General features: G+C 38.4%; 2 protein-coding genes across 7 annotated transcripts in view; one reads left to right on the top strand and one right to left on the bottom strand.

Annotated features, from left to right (window-relative positions):
- The first annotated feature begins 5,307 nt into the window (after positions 1-5,307).
- Positions 5,308-13,035, top strand: RP9 (RP9 pre-mRNA splicing factor). Its single transcript, XM_026679498.2, is given in 7 exon segments — positions 5,308-5,714; positions 6,897-6,927; positions 7,506-7,635; positions 8,922-9,013; positions 11,279-11,340; positions 11,702-11,822; positions 11,824-13,035. Coding segments are annotated over 7 exon segments (687 nt in total). The 5' UTR covers positions 5,308-5,529; the 3' UTR covers positions 11,890-13,035.
- Positions 11,700-16,346, bottom strand: part of LOC113419900 (uncharacterized) — a 62,758-nt gene continuing 58,111 nt past the window's right edge. For 5 of the 6 annotated variants that reach the window (XM_087945209.1, XM_087945205.1, XM_087945208.1 and 2 more), the window contains exons 4-6: positions 15,844-15,966; positions 15,244-15,393; positions 13,946-14,189 (exon numbers count right to left, since the gene is read on the bottom strand). In XM_087945209.1, the coding sequence (XP_087801335.1) occupies positions 14,155-14,189; positions 15,244-15,393; positions 15,844-15,966 (308 nt within the window). In that variant the 3' untranslated portion in view covers positions 13,946-14,154. Of the gene's footprint in view, positions 14,190-15,243; positions 15,394-15,843; positions 15,967-16,346 lie in introns of all 6 variants that reach the window. The other variant, XM_087945207.1, reaches the window with a different exon arrangement.

Below are 16,346 nucleotides of genomic sequence, written 5' to 3'. Positions count from 1 at the left end.
AAGGGGCGTGCATAAGCGCACCAACGTGCCTACCGTCCCTGTCCTATTGTTTCTAATTCTTCTTTTATTTTTCTTATATGTACCCATTTCATGTATTCACAACTATGTATACACTTATACTTATTATCTTGTAAACAATTGGCAAATCAAATAAATAAATAAAAATAAATAAAAATCACTGGGACCTGACAGATTACATTCCAGAGTTCTAAAGGAGCTAGCAGAGGTCGTCTCAGAACCATTGCACCACATCTTTCAAAAATCCTGGAGCACCGGGAAACTACCAGATGACTGGAAAAGAGCTGCTGTGGTTCCCATCTTCAAAAACGGGGGGGGGGGGGAAACAGACCCAGGAAACTATAGACCAATCATCCTAACATCAATACCCAGGAAGATACTGGAAAAGATAATAATAAAATAAGCAGATCTGCCAACATCGAGAAACAAGCAAAGTAATAATTAGCAGTCAGCACAGGTTTGTTAAAGACAGATCATGCCAAACCAATTTTATTTTATTCTTCAACAGTGACAAAATTAGTAGACCAGCAAAATACTGTGGTCATAATATACCGTATTTGCCGGCGTATAAGACGACTTTTTTGCCCTGAAAAACATGCCTCCAAGTGGGGGGTCGTCTTATACGCCGGGAGGACTCGACTCCCACTTCGAGCTTGAGTTGCAGCCGGGAGGGAGGCTGGGGGGCGGTGTGTGTGTGTGTGTGTGTGTGTGTGTGTGTGGTGGGTGTCACTTGCCACGCGCTGCGCAACCTTTCCCCTCTTCCTTCCTTAGCGGTGTGGGGAGGAGAGGATTCAAGATCCTCACGTGCGGCGTACTTTTCTTTTTTTTTTTTCACGCAGGTTTTGCATGCGGGCGGCTGTAGGTTAAGGATGGGGAGCCCCGGGTGGGTTATCAGGTTTTACGGTGCTTCCAACATGTGCGAACGGTGGGAGAGCGGAGAAGAGAGCGAGCGAGCCCTGCTGTGTGAAATCCTGCCGTCAAAGCAACACTGGGGAGGCAGGGTATAAATTTACCAGGTTAATGTAGCAATGGTGATTAATGCCCAGAACATTGTTTGCGGGTATTGGGGTGTGTGTGTGTGTGTGTGGTGGTGGTGAGGAGAGGTTGTCCTTTGAATGCGGAAAAGTAGGTGTGACCTTGTGTAGGAAAATAAAGAGATCTTTTTAGCGTGTTTGGCTTCTTTGCCTCCCCTCGTTCGCTTTTGACGTGGAGATAATGGCCTTTGGGCGGAGGGGAAGAAAACGGTAGCTGGATCATTTCAAATTTCACTTACTCTCCTGCCTCACTTCAATATGTCTGAGCGACTCCAGATACTGGAAGACTTTTTGAATGAAAGTGTTACCTCCATTTTTTTTTTTTTAAAGAGGGCCACTTGGGGAAAAAAAAAAGATTCTAAGGAATTCCTTGTTTCTTGATTAAAGAGAAGGCATTGAATATACTGTTCCTTGGCAGCCTTTTCAGTGTCCGGGTTTTGGTGTGTGTGTGTGTGTGTGTGTGTGTGTGTGAGAGAGAGAGAGAGAGAGAGAGAGAGAGAGAGAGAGAGAGAGAGAGAGAGAGAGAGAGAGAGATCAGCTGTATTGAGAAGAGAACGTTTCCTGTGTTCTCATTTTATTTACAACATATTTTACGCTTAATGGTAAGCAATGAAAAATATTTTTAAAACTCATTTCTAAACTCCATAGCTATTTGCATATTCTTGGTTCAAAATTGGATTAGCTCATTTCAAAATTGTCCAAAGCAGAAAAGTGCGTCAAAAAAAAAAAAGTGCAAAAGTGGAAGGTGTGTGGAAGAGGGGTAGTCTTATACGGCAGTATATAACAAACTCTATATTTTGAGTGGAAATGTTGGGGGTCGTCTTATACGCCCAGTCGTCTTATACGCCGGCAAATACGGTACTTAGACTTCAGCAAGGCATTCGACAAAGTAGACTACAATCTACTTGGTAAGCTAGAAAATAGTGGGATAGATAGCATCACCTCCAGATGGATTTGCAACTGGCTGACAAACTGTACTCAGTGAGTAGTCCTTAACGGGTTTAAGTCTACATAGAGGGAAGTAAGCAGTGGGGTGCCACAAGGTTCCGTCTTAGGCCCAGTACTCTTCAATATCTTCATTAACAACTTAGATGAGGGAATAGAAGGGGAACTTACCAAATTTGCAGATGATACTAAGCTGGCAGGAATAGCTAACACCCTAGAAGACAGGCTCAAGATCCAGATACATCTTGAACACTGGACCCTATCTAACAAAATGAAATTCAGTGTAGAGAAAAGTAAAGTCCTACACTTAAGGCAAGAAACACCAAAAGTATACATATGGATTGGGTGAAACCAGGCTTAATAGCAGTAACTGTGAGAGGGACCTTGGAGTCTTAGTGGACAACCAGCTAAATATGAGCCGCAACCATAAAAGCCAATGCAATCCTAAATTGCATTAACAGTGGGATATAATCAAGATCAACTGATGTACTAATACTTCACTAAAGCCTTAGTAAGACCACACCTAGAGTACTGCATCCAGTTTTGGTCACTGCGCTATAAAAAATGATGTTGAGGCTCTAGAAAAAGTGCAGAGAAGAGCAACCAGGATGATTAGGGGACTGGAGACCAAAACATATGAAGAACAGTTACAGGAACTGGGCTTGGCTAGTCTAGTAAAGAGGAGGACCAGGGGAGACATGATAGCAGTGTTCCAATATTTGAGGGGCTGCTACTGAGAGGAATGGTCCAGTTATTTTCTAAAGCACCTGTAGGCCATACAAGGAATAATGGACGGAAACTGAACAAGGAGAGATTTAATCTGGAAATAAGGACAAATTTTCTGACAGTGAGAATAAACAACGAATGGAACAGCTTGCCTTTGGAAGCTTCATCACTTGAGACTTTCAAGAAGAGATTGGACTTCCATTTGTCAGAAATTGTGTAGGGCAGTGGTTCCCAATGTGGGTGGTATTGCCACCTGGGGGGGCAGTGGGATGCCTTATGGGGCACTAAGAGGCAAAGGAGCCGGCAGGGGGGCGCTAAGAGGCAGCAGAGGGGTGCTGAAGGTGGACCCCTCACAGAAGGTGCAATTCAGGGGTGGGATTCTACCAGTTCATTACTCTTCCTGGTAGTTTGGAGAACCGGTAAAATGGGCCCCTGGCTGGCCCTGCTCCTCTCCACCCGCTCCTCTATTCCCTGCCCAGTCAGTCCTTATTGAACATGCGTGACATCGCACACATGTGCAACAATCACTGATGGCCACAGCGGCATGTTGGAGAAGCAGAGCAAAGATAGAGGTTGGTAATTTTTGCTGCAAAAAGCATCCAGACGCCGTGTGATTTTTTTTCGGTGCAGCTGCACTCCAGCCACACTGAAAAAAAGTACGCAGCCTCTGGAGGTTTTTTGCAGCAAAAATTACTGACCTCCGGCTTTGCTCTGCCACCGCCACTGCGTTCTAGGCACCGGCCATCCAGGCTCACCCCATTGACTGCTGCACCACTCCGCTCAAACTCCCTCTGGTGCAGTGGACTCAATGGGGTGAACCTGCGGGGCCAGCACCTAGAATGTGGCTGTAGCGGCACGTTGGAGAAGCAGAGCAAAGCTGGAGGTCGGTAATTTTCACTGCAAAACACCTCCAGCCACTGCTTGTTTTTTTCGGTGCAGCTGAAACACATGGCGGCTGCAGGCATTTGTAACAAGGGCGACATGGGCTGGCGGGGAGCCCAGCGACAACAATGGCTCAGACCTGGCTTGCCTTCCCTGGCAGCCAGCTGTGGAAAGAAGGTAAAGTCACAGCTGTAGGATGACAAAAGAGGCGGTCGTGGGGGAGGAAATGGGGAGATTAAGGGCCGGGGCCTCTGAATGGGGATTAGCCCAGGCCTTTGACAGATTAGGCCACACCTGCCTGGACACAAAATAGATAGATAGGTTAAGGAAGGGATAGAGAGAGAGGGAGAGAGAGGGAATGAGAGAGAGAAAAGAGAGGGAATGAGAGAGAAAAGAAAGAGAGGGAAAGAGAGAAAGAGAAGGAAAGAGAAAGGGAGAAAAAAGGGGGAAAGAGGGAAAGAGAGAGAAAAAAGAGAGGGAAAGAGGGAAAGAGAGAAGGTACAGACAAGAAAGTAAAGAAAGAAAAAGGGAGAGAGAAAGGAAGAAAAGGGATAGACAAAGAAAGAGGGGGGATGGAAGGAAGGGACAGAAAGATAGATAGAGGGGGAAAGAGAAAGGGAGTGAGAGAGAAAGAAAGAGGGAGGGAAGGAGGAGAAAGTGAATGGGATATGGATGGAGGGATAGAAAGAGAAAGAGGGAAAGAAAGAGAGGGAATGAGAGAGAAAAAGAGAGGAGAAAGTGAATGGGATATGGAGGGAGGGAGAGAAAGAGAAGGAAGAGACAAGAAAGAAAAGAAAGAAAAAAGGCAAAGAAAAAGGGAGAAAGGAAGAAAAAGGATAGACAAAGAAAGAGGGTGTGTGTGGAAGGGACAGAAAGAAAAAAAGAAAGAAAAAAGAAAGGGAGGGAGGGAGGAGAAAATGAATGAGATATCTAGTCCAACCACCTCCACCAGCAGGATTAGAAGGGAGGGAGAGTGCGCGCGCATGGCTGTCAAAACTCCAAAAACAGGTCAAGTCGTTTCGGGAGGTCAGTCATAAATTAGAACACTTACTAAGCAACTGGCCATTAAGCGAGGACCACTTATATTTGGTTTGCCAGTCACATGGCTACCTGGCCATGCCCACCGAGTCACATGACCACCAAACCATACCCATCTGGTCATGTGGCCAAGCCACGCCCAGTCAGCAAGCCATGCCATCACATGACCTCCAAGCTCTACCCACAAATTAGGCCACACCCACAGAACCAGTTGCTAAGAAATTTGAATCTCACCCCTGGGTGGGGGGCACTGAGGATGAGTTTGTAGCACCAAGGGGGCAGTGGACTGAAAAAGTTTGGGAACCACTGCTGTATGGTCTCCTGCTTGGGCTGGGGGGGGGGGTAGGGGGTTGGACTAGAATAAATGGCCTACAAGGCTTTGTCCCGGTTTGGGTCTTGAGTGAGAGCTAAATCCTATCACCCTGAGGCTGAAGGTCTTTCATCTTGTAGATATGATGGCCCATTCTTTCTTAATGGGCACCAAATATTTGCTGGGGGCAGGGAGCTGAGGCTGAGTTTCCTGAAAGTTGCCACCATTGGATCCAGATGTCTAATTATTATATTACGAGGAGTTAAAGCAGCTTTAGCTCCTCCCAAAAAGGCTCTTCGAATTCCAGTTATAGCTGCCAAGCGATACTATAAATATTCCGGCTTTCCTTTCCGTTCGGCCCCGCCCGAAGAGGAGCAAAGCTTCTGCAATCCTTCGGCCCAAAAGCTGAACAAGAAGAGAAGGGGGCGCTCCCTCGAGAGAGATAGCCCCTCTAGCTGAAGGAAGTGCTTGTTTCCACTTCGACCTGGAAGTGAAAGGAGACACCGGTCGAGCAGAGGCCAAGCCCCATTTGGGGACCCGATCGCTTGCCTCGGTTCTGGCACCGTCAGCGCGGCCATGTCCCAAGGAGGCAGGCAGGAAGAGACAGGGACAGGCAGCACCCTCCGGAAACGTTGGAGCCCCAGCGAATCGCTGCCCAGCTGCAGCTCCCAGACAAACCATAAAGGGCAGGATCTGAAGGAGCAAAAGAGAAATAAACGGGTGGTGCAGCAAATCCAACAGATCCAACATCTGGAGTCCTTGTAAGCAGATCTTCTTCGTCGGTCCCTTGATTTGTTTATTTCCTCCTTCCCACCGAGCTATCCCGTGACCTTTTACAGAACGCAAACCTATACAGTTATGATGGTACCCTTCCTAATCCGGTGCACAACTACAGCTGGGTTGTGGTGTTGAGGAAGTCTGAAAGACAAAGGTTGCTGGTGAGGATTGTATTCTATCCTCTTTCCACTGAACCTATATTGCTGTGCGTTGTCAGTCAAGATTGTCCAACTACTTTATTAAGAAAAAGCATGAGACTCGGGATGACTATAAAAACCCGCAATTAGCAGCCCATCAACGTCTCAGTGTCCCTTTCAAGTTAACTACCCTTTGTCTACTATTGTAGACAAAGGTAGAAGAGCACAGGAAAAATAGCTGTTGCTGGATGGCTCAGATAAGCAAAAGTGAATCATCCAGATCTACAGCTGTCTACAAGGAATATAAATCTTTCCATTCTCCACTATCCTGTCAGAACTGAAGAAGCTTGATTGAAGCGATAAAAAGCGAAATGTTTTCAGAAGAAAAACAAAGTTCAGTTGCCTCCTGAAAAATCACCTTTGGAACACTGCTGCCATTCTGGCTTTTGTTTTAAATTTAACTTATTAAGATATAGTACGCATTTACGCAGGGAATTATGGCAAGTGTTTCAAATCTTATACAGGAAATAATAAATTAAATGGATTATAGGGGCAATAAAAATCTTGTGACTCTGTCATTTGTGCCAATAGGAAGAAACAAACTGTTTTTCTTCTCCTGAAGGCAGTTACATTGCAAGAAAAAAACTAATATGTTTCTGACAGATTGTTGATGAAGATTAAGGACTGGAAACTGTCATTATGAACATGTCATCTAGAGACAACTCTTTACATGATTGAAACTACTCATTTTTTGTTTCATTACAATGACTCCATGGTGGGATTCAATTTTTTTTACTATCAGTTCTGTGGATGTGGCTTGGTGGGCGTGGCTTGGCTTGGTGGGCATGTGACACCTTCTTTAAATGGAATCATTTTCCAACATTGTTCATATTATTTGCCAAATAAGGGAAATGAAAAACACTTTTAAAGAAAGTAACCTATTTTTTGTGGAAACTAAAAAAATCATCATTGCTTAGTTTTTTTTAAAAAGAAAAATTACTAAAGATATATTTTCAATCTATTTTTCAGCTATGAAAAACTTCCTCCAGGGCTAATTAAGGTATGTGAGAGGGCTATAAATAATATCGTTTAAAGGATAATATAACAGATATAATGTAAATGTTTTTCAAATTATCACTAAATATTCTATATAGTTATGTATGCCCTGAGATCCATTTTTGCCTACAGAACTGTTAGTGCTTACTTTTGAATCTGAGTTTGAATACATCCATCAGATTTTATTAAAATGTCACTGGGCAACCTTTTCAACATTTGATTCTTATGGCATGAGACTAGGTTCAACTGTCTGGACAGCTTCAGGTTCAAACACATACAATTAATGTATACATGTCTGTTCAAGAGGGGACTAATAGTATTCAGGATCTTGTTGCAGGTAGGTACTTTTCTGCTACCATTAGAAGCAGAAAACTAATAATATTCTGAATGGTTGCTTGTTCAGGGTGCTTCATCTTCTACTTTCCCGCAATCCAATGTTCACAATTCCTGGTTGTTCACGAGTCAGCTTCCGGGAAGTATGAGTTCTAGCCATGATTGAAAGTTACTACTTTGTGCCTATAGAAAAATATCTTGCCTACTTATTTATCTTTATAGCTTTAGTGGACTTCTTTTCTGTTGCAGGAAAATGAGACTAAACCAGAAGATTGCATTCCTGATGTACCTGGCAATGAAAATGCACGAGAATTCTTAGCACATGCTCCAACCAAAGGATTATGGATGCCTTTAGGAAAAGAGGTCAAGGTTATGCAATGTAAGTGGAGCATCTAGATTTTGGAGGTTCTGTAATAAATCCAGCAATAGCGAGAGTTGGTGAGAATAGGAGATAAAATCTTTTCTGTAGCAGTTACCATTTTTCCTTAGTGAAGATAATTAATTTATAAATGCTTTTTGCTTTATGATACATATTTTTATACTGGTCTTTTTCAAAAAGATTGTAGCTTTAATTTTTATTATTAACTGAATTTCCAATATACCCTATATCGTTGCTTTCATTAATAGAATATCTGAAATATTCATAGCATTTAGGGAGAATAAAGGAAAAAGGACATGCATTGTCAAACCAGAAGTAGTAACTTAGAAACAGTATAAATGCTCAGAATGTGCATTCTGTGGATGAAAGTTGAAAATCTATGAGGATGTAGCATGGCATGTTTATAATCAATTGATTTATACTCAAGAAAGGTAGGACGTTTGAAGAAAAAATTCACCAAAAAGTATCTTCAAAAGCTGTTGGTCTTACACTGCATGCTTATTTTTAAATAGATGTGTAATTGATTGACACTGGAACATATTTTTTCCATAAAAATTTGGACCAAAGGCCAATAAGATACACCCAGGAAACTTATAAGCAAGACATAAAATTAATAAATGTCTTTCACTGATACACGTCAAGTATTTAAGATATAGCAGTTATCCTTCCAAAGTAGTATATTACTATCAAAGTTGCAGAATAACTAATATCATTTTGTATAAATTTATCTAACCGTCTTTGAAACCAATCCTTAGTAGCAACCAGGAGCTCTGATGATAACAAATTCCACAATGTTATTAAATAATTGTACATTGTGGAAGAAGTTAATATTTTTTACAAATTTACTTATCAGTACAGAGATGCATAGCAATTCATTTTTGTGGGTAACTTCTCACATTGCTAGAAACATCTCCATATTTTCCATATTATACATTAATTTGTATTCTTCTATTGTGTTGCCTATTAGTTACCTCAAGTTAAGAAGCCCCAATTTCTTTAGATCCTGAATAATTTTGGTCACATCCCTCTGGAACTAGGAGTCTAATCAAAACAAATCAGTCTTGTTGATGACTGGTATAAAGATATAAATGTGAACTAAGTTTTCTACATCTTCTGTCTTCTATATCTTGCCTTCCCTTCAGAAATCAAGAGGATGGTATTATATAATTACATGAGAATAAATACATTTGATTTTACAATGTTTGTGTGTCTATATGCACACTTTTGTAAAAAAATACTTTGGATAGAATATAATTTTTCAGTGTTAATCTCTTTCTTCTCTCAAGGCTGGAGATGTAAACGATATGGACACAGAACAGGAGATAAAGAATGTCCTTTCTTCATCAAAGGCAACCAAAAATTAGAACAATTCAGAGTGGTAAGTAGTGTAAATTGTGACATAATTTACTTAAATCAGGGATGTCAAACGGGTGGCCCGTGGACCAGGTACATCACACATGGCCACGCTCAGCCCAGCTCCATGAAGGGGAAAAATGTTGCGGTGTCACGTGACACCATGAGTTTAACACCAATGCTCTAAATAATCATGTGAGAAGAATGTTAAATTAAGACATCTGGTTTTTTAGATAATGTTAATTCTAAATAATATTAACATTCTGTAAAATATGACGTGCTAATATTAATCTTTCGTACAGCATTTTTTTAGGAGTAAAGTGGAGGCTGTTTCAACAGAGACAGACATGATATTATTCCGATTAAAATCAGAATTCCGATTTTTTGGCGGGAGGGCGGGCAGCAGCGCGAGCGGTGGGCGGCGCGAGCTGAGCCCGGGCGGGCGGCGCGAGCGGCAGGCGGCGCGAGCTGAGCCCGGGCGGTGGGGGTCTCTTTTGGCCGGCCCGATTTTTTTTTCAGAGGGGAATATCATGCCTGCAGAGAATAAATTGGAGTTAATGTCTCTCTCTGGCATTTTGTCTTAGCCAACCACTACATGTTCAGGATCATCCCAAGACATGTTGGTTTTGAAAATAAATACTAAACATATAGATAGCTTGCTTGGGCACATTATTGAAGTATGCCCTGTAACTACATTAATTGCTCATGCCAGTAGTTCTCAACCTGTGATCAATGGACCCCCAGGGGCCATGAAAGCTTGAAGAAATGTTATGATTTAAATCTTGAATTAAGTCTTAGTGGTCCGTGGCCACAAAAGGTATTTAAAGGGAGTCCATGGCAAAGAAATGTTTGAGAATCATTGAGTTATGCTGTTATTCCCCTCTACTTGCCTTTCCCTACCCAGCACTTAGGGCTATTATCAAAATCCATAAAAGGGAGAATGAAGGTATTTTATTAAGGCTGAGTATGCTTTCAGACAAATTCAGAAGAAGGGCTTCAAACCTCATAAACATCACGTTTCCAAAAGCTTGTTGAGCTTTTTAATTGAATTTCAGAAAAGTGTATGCTTCTATTAGTCCTTTGCACTGGTTTCAAAGCAAACATGGTCCTATTACTTATATACTATAGATTTCAATATTTATCCTCAAATTAGCCTATGCAAATAAATCCCATTGGGTTTTATACAGATTCCATATCAAAAGCGAGAGGGCAAATCGTATTAAATGCAAATGATTAGATAAGTATGTATCTATAAAGTGTTTGGCTATTTATGCATTTAAAATTGATGTACACATTAGAGAGATAAATTCTGTATCCAGTCATTTTTAACTAACAGCAAGCTAGAAAATGGAAGTAAATGTTTGAAAATTAATCATATAAAAATATTGCAACTCTTAACATTGCTTAGAATTCCACTCTTTTGCATCCTTACATTTCAGTTTTGGTATTTGTAGTTTAAAAATTTAGGAATAATGCTGAAAATGACACATTTGGTTTTCTTTTGGTTGTCCAGTTTACTATACATGGGACATAGTGGTTTAAGATCTGACTTCAAAACAGAAGTTCAAAGAAAGATAGGTGCATTGTATAATAGGAAATGGGTTTAACAAACTGCTAATGCATATAAAAGAGGCAGGGTTTGAATTTTATCAAACTGAAATTTTTTACCTGAATTAATCCTTTGATTGGGAGAAATTAAGCTGATCCACAAATTATATTTTAAACCTAAGATATCAATATAATACATCCCTAGCAACCTGCATGAACCAAAAGAGTGTAGATATAAAACAATTGCTGCATGGAACAACTCTCTAAAATAGGCTGACAAAATTGTTTTGCTTGTGTCCATAGACTGATGGGGAGGACGTGATAGGCAGCCTTGACTAGCAATCTATACCATGCTATTTTGAGAACTCCAGAGCTTCTGCAAAAGTTGCCAGTGACTCTTTCCAACAACATTTGGTAATGTGGTTTGCCATCACAATTTGGGTCAGTAGGGTTAGAAATTTTAATGTTTTATCCTCTTTGCTAACACTTGTTATGTTTGTATTCCACCCGCAGTACCCTACATGGGATTCAAGTGACAATCTTGTTAGGAAAAAATTTGCCACTCCTATGTAGGAAATGCCATCAGTGTTTTTTTTTTGTAAAGAAATGGTTTAGAACCTTCTAAGTCCTTCAGATATATTTGGATTATAAGTCCTAGGATTCTCAAGAGAATTTCAATCCAACTCCATCTGGAGGGTATCACATTGAGAATTTAAGTAATTAGCTTTCTTTCCTCTCTAAGGCACATGAAGACCCCATGTACGATATAATAAGAGAAAATAAACGCTATGAAAAAGATATGAGGTAAGCTTGGATCTCTTTTAAGAAATTATAATGAAAATGATGATAGCAATACTTCACCAATTTCCAGATACTTTATAACTATTATAAGAAAGCTCAGTAATATAGACCCCAAGTTTGAAATTGAGAGATTTGCCCGTGAGAATGTCCTGTAAAATGTGAATCAAGAAAATTGCCAGCCATCCGTTGTGGCAACTACTTCACATTTTTCTGCAAAGAAAAAAAAGCAGTGACTACTTAATTATAAAGAATCCCTTTTACTTCTAATGTAATAGTTCCAAAGTTTTTGTTTTAAAGTGATATCCAAGTGAAATGAAACCTGCCCAAGCAAATATCATTTGACACTGTCTATTTATGCACTTAGGATAGAACAGTTAAAACGGTTGCTGGAAGACTCTACATCAGATGAGGACAGCAGCAATGACAGTTCCAGTTCCTCAGAGAGTCGGGTGAAGCACAAAAAAAAAAAGAAGAAAAAGGAAAAAAAAGAAAAAAAAGAAAAAGAAAAAACGTCAGTCCTCTAAATCAAGCAAGAAGTCTGAATCAGATTGAGAAGATGTTTGCCTTTATGTCAATAAGTTGTAAAAGATCCAAAGAACATCTCTTCATTTGTGTTTTACCTGCATTCTCTTCCTTTATGTTGGAAAACAATAATAACAAAACAAGAAAATTTATTTTCTATCTGTATGAGATGCTGCTAAAGAAAACTGCTTCTATGTATACACAGACTCTTTTTAAGTATTTTTGTAAAAGGTCCCTCTACCCCCTTTTTAGCCTACCAAGACTTTAATAATCAATCAGTGTAGGAAGGGGGAAACTACCAATAGAGAAGTTCCAATCTACCAATAGGGAAGTTCCAAAAATAAATCCCAAGATATAGCAAATACCTTTTCATCAAAGCTTTGTAACATTTAGCCAGAAGGATCCCTTTAGTAGCATGTCACCAGTGTTTGCAATATAGCGGAAGTCCCAGAAAGAAGCTTAATGGATCATATGCAAAAGCAAATAATTACAAAGAGGCATAGTATAGGTTTCACCCTTAACTGCCTCCAACTGAACTTTGCTCAAAAATGGCTTTCTACAAAGGATGAAGCACAATACAGCTACCATCATCTACCACAATACAAGAATATACTTTATAACTTATTTTCAGATGTACTTTATTGAAAAGCTGCATAATTTATCACCCATCTTCCAGCTGCATCTGACATAATAGGAAGGGCTCCACAGACTTCTATAAGATTAGAAAAAGTATCTGGGGAATTGTAAAACCAATCTATAGATCACAAATTTTGAAGATCCAGTTTTACTAATAATGAAGCACACTTAAATATACCTTGTTTTTTAATGTCCATTTCCCTACCAATTCACAGAAAAGTGCTTGAAAAATTAAAAATGTTTTTGGCAAGTAACCATATATGTTGTGTTGCTTTTTGAGAAAATTCTGAAAATGGTTATAATTGATTACATTATTATGGCACCCCAAGTTTGATATTTTTTAGATATAAAAATATTGGAAGGATGGGTGTATTAATTGCGGCATATTTGTTCTGGCCGATAAAGGAGCTTCTTATTCATCTGTATTACTTTATTTAATTGAAAAGCAACAAAAGAACTAATGTTTTGGATCAAAATCCTAAACTGTGACGCAGAGCAAATAAAAATGTTTTGATGCTTCAGCACACTTTTTCATCAAAACTGTAGCATGCTGGTTTCTTTAAATGACTGGATGCAAAATATCTGGCTTCATCTACACCTGTTCACATCTCCATCTCTTCCTATTTATTAAGCTGAAAGCTTAATTATCTTCTAAAGCAAAGGACTGCTAGGGTGTTAAAAGCAATTTGAGCCACTGTTTCCAGTAACTTTGTATTACCAGCTATTAGTTGGATAACTTGAATCATTATTGAGCACATTAACAACCCAACACCTCCATTTTATCTCTTTATTCTGCAGCATGTTCTATAAGCAGAGCTAGCTAAAATCAGTCTTGAGAGTGAAGATGTAGAAATGGAATGGATCTGAATCAAGGCTTCCTATTCTATTGTCTATTGCTGACCCAGAATAATGAAGGCTGTGCCCTTTTAAGCATGAAAATGTTCAGTTACATTTCAGAAAATACATTGATACGTTCATCCATATTATAGTTTTAATTATGCTAAGAAGATACTGTAGCATAACTTTTTAGCGTGGGAACTAGAATCCTAGAAGCATGTACTCTGACCTAATATTAATCTGCATTCAATTAAAGTTAAATATATTTTATGAGATTTCCTCCTATGAAATCAATTTTACATGCTGCATGTTAAAAATTACAATTTAAAGGCAACTTAAATTCTGAGACTCGATTCAAAATCTATAGGGCTGCATATTTCTTTAAAGCCTTGGTTTATGAAACCATGATTCGAACTTTATTTATAGTTTCTCTTTATTTATAACAATTACCTTGGTGTCCTTTCAGGTATCACTGTAAAATTGATACTTTTTAGAGTTAATGCTTTTTAAACTAAATTGTGATTCCCATAGTTCTTTATTTCTTATTTCTCAGCTGAAGCTTTATCCATTCTTTGAGAATAAGTTTTACATTAGAAATTATTCACACATCCTATTAGTGCAGCTTCAACTTTATTTAAACACTGTGTTACTTAACATTGTGTGAAATGTGTGTGTCCAAATTCATTTTTTTGCACATTTTACAGTGTGAATTGAGGAATCCTTTACAATGCAATTTAAACTGATTTGCTTCTCCAAAAAATATTACAATTCCTCTAAACAGTGCAAACAAATATTTGCACTTCTGATTATCTTTGTCTTCTTTTATCTTTTATAGGGTGGTTTCTTTGCTTCACATTCTGCACAAAAAGAAAACATAATATTAGACAACATAGTCTTTAAAAGTAGGCCAAATTGAAACCATTAGACTTTAACCATCTGACATCCATTAATATATGCAACTTGTTTTTACCTATAAGTCTTAGATAAAAAATAATTTGCAAATTGACAATATTCAGAGCTGTTCAGAATAACCATATTGCAAACTTGTCTGTCAAGATTTAAAGCTTCTACAAACCATTACAGTATAACCAATATGAAGGACCATCTTAGACAGGATGATAAAACATTTCCAATACTCAAAATATGTACATGGCATAGGCCTATCATAATAAGGTTATATTACTTTAAGTGTGAGAATTCAGACTTACAACCTGCATCCCAGTTTGATTTGTCTGACATGTCTGTTTTCACATCTTTCCGTATTACAGCTTAACATGCACTAACTATAGATACATGGCAGTATACAGCAACAATTAGCATAACTACCTAGTAAAATATGTGCGAAAGATATGAACATCTTGACTGTACCTTAGGAAAAGCCCACTTAGGCATTCAATTTCAACTGTTATTAATACTTGTTGCAATATAACAATCCATAATAGGGAAGTAAGTAGGCGTGATGCTCAGTAATATATAAGTGTCAGATCTTTCAAGAAATTAGTCTGGATAAACAGTTTAGAACAAACAGGAATTTCCCATAGCACTTCAGCTAGACTTAACAGGTTGCTTTCCAGGTATGTATTGTATACATACAGTATGTATTCCACTGATTATATAGTCACTACAGTTATTTTATATTTTACTGATTATGATCCATGTTACTACATATATCTTTCAAAGATGAGCAGGAACATAATAAGCAAAAAAAAAAAAAAAAAGATTCCACCATGTTTTTCCAGTTCTGTGAACCGACAGTTTTCATTTGTAGCACTGGTTCTAAGAAGACTATATGCCGAATAATATTGGACTTCCATATACTACTTAGAACCTTCTTATAGAAATTATTTAAAGGTGAATTTAAAAGAGATTATCTGTTTATTACGAGATAACTTACTGATATATTGCACTTACCCTTGTGATATGTAATTTTAGGTTTCTCCCATACTTCAGCTGTTTCACATCTTGTGTCTCTACGTTTATGAGGTGGTTTATGCACTCTTTTCTTCTTTGGACAGTCCATATACATATTGTCAGATGCAAAAGGGAATACTTCCAAGATATCTGTTATAAATGCAATAATTTTATTCATTTGTTTTATTTATTCTGTGCCTAAAGTTTAATTCCTTCTGCCATTTCCCACTTTTAAGTTACTTTGCTTGTAAAGACATCTGTACCACACCTCATTCTTTAAGAATGGTTTTTCAAATTTACTATACAAGATAATATATATTTTCTCAAAATAAAGTATGAGTAGGTATGTGCTTCATATACACCAGCAGCTAGATAATTGTGACTGAGGGTTCCAATTGAATTGTAGATATTATTCAAAATTTACGTTTGCTCCGAGCAGCATTGGAATTGCTTTTATGTATAATATCTCAGCATTCAAATTAACTTCTTTTTGCTTGCATAAGTTGCCACTTTGCTTTAAAATATGGAATCAGGTGCCACTGAGTTAAAGAAAATATATTGAATGCAGTACATTTTAAATTTAAACAATAAAGACCATACCTTTCTCTTTTGTAGCAGTAGGTGAGATATCATCAGGGTTTAGGTTAGCAGATCTGGGTCTAGCACCACTTTTTACCCAGTATTCATCAGGTCCAGTCCTTCTATTTTCCTCTTGTAACCATCCTGATCAACATATAATGCAGAAGTTCAGTTCTTTGCTACATATATAGTTAGTAGTTGGTAAAGCAAATTGGCTCAATAATCCTAACAAAATTGATTCTCTTCCAATATGTCCACTGATTTAACCTCAGACTATGAATATATTCAGATGTACACATAAATCAACTATGCTACTTTCAAGTCTTCATCAAGGAACATTTAGACTACTCACTCAATATTCTATCATATTTTAAAAGCTTGTTTGTTAAGTGTGTACAAGTATTTCAAAGTAAGAAATATATGAGGAGAAAGAGAAAATTTGAAATACATTCTAAACTGCAACATTTCAGAGAGATAGGCATTCAAGTAGCTATGTACAAAATTCTTGATATACAGCTTATTTT

This window comes from Notechis scutatus, chromosome Z (assembly GCF_049901735.1).
Source record: "Notechis scutatus isolate UNSWTSFEM ecotype Mainland chromosome Z, rNotScu1.2, whole genome shotgun sequence".
NCBI lineage: Eukaryota > Metazoa > Chordata > Lepidosauria > Squamata > Elapidae > Notechis > Notechis scutatus.
Note: the sequence above shows the minus strand (reverse complement) of the source record. Positions and strands in the feature narration are given on the sequence as shown.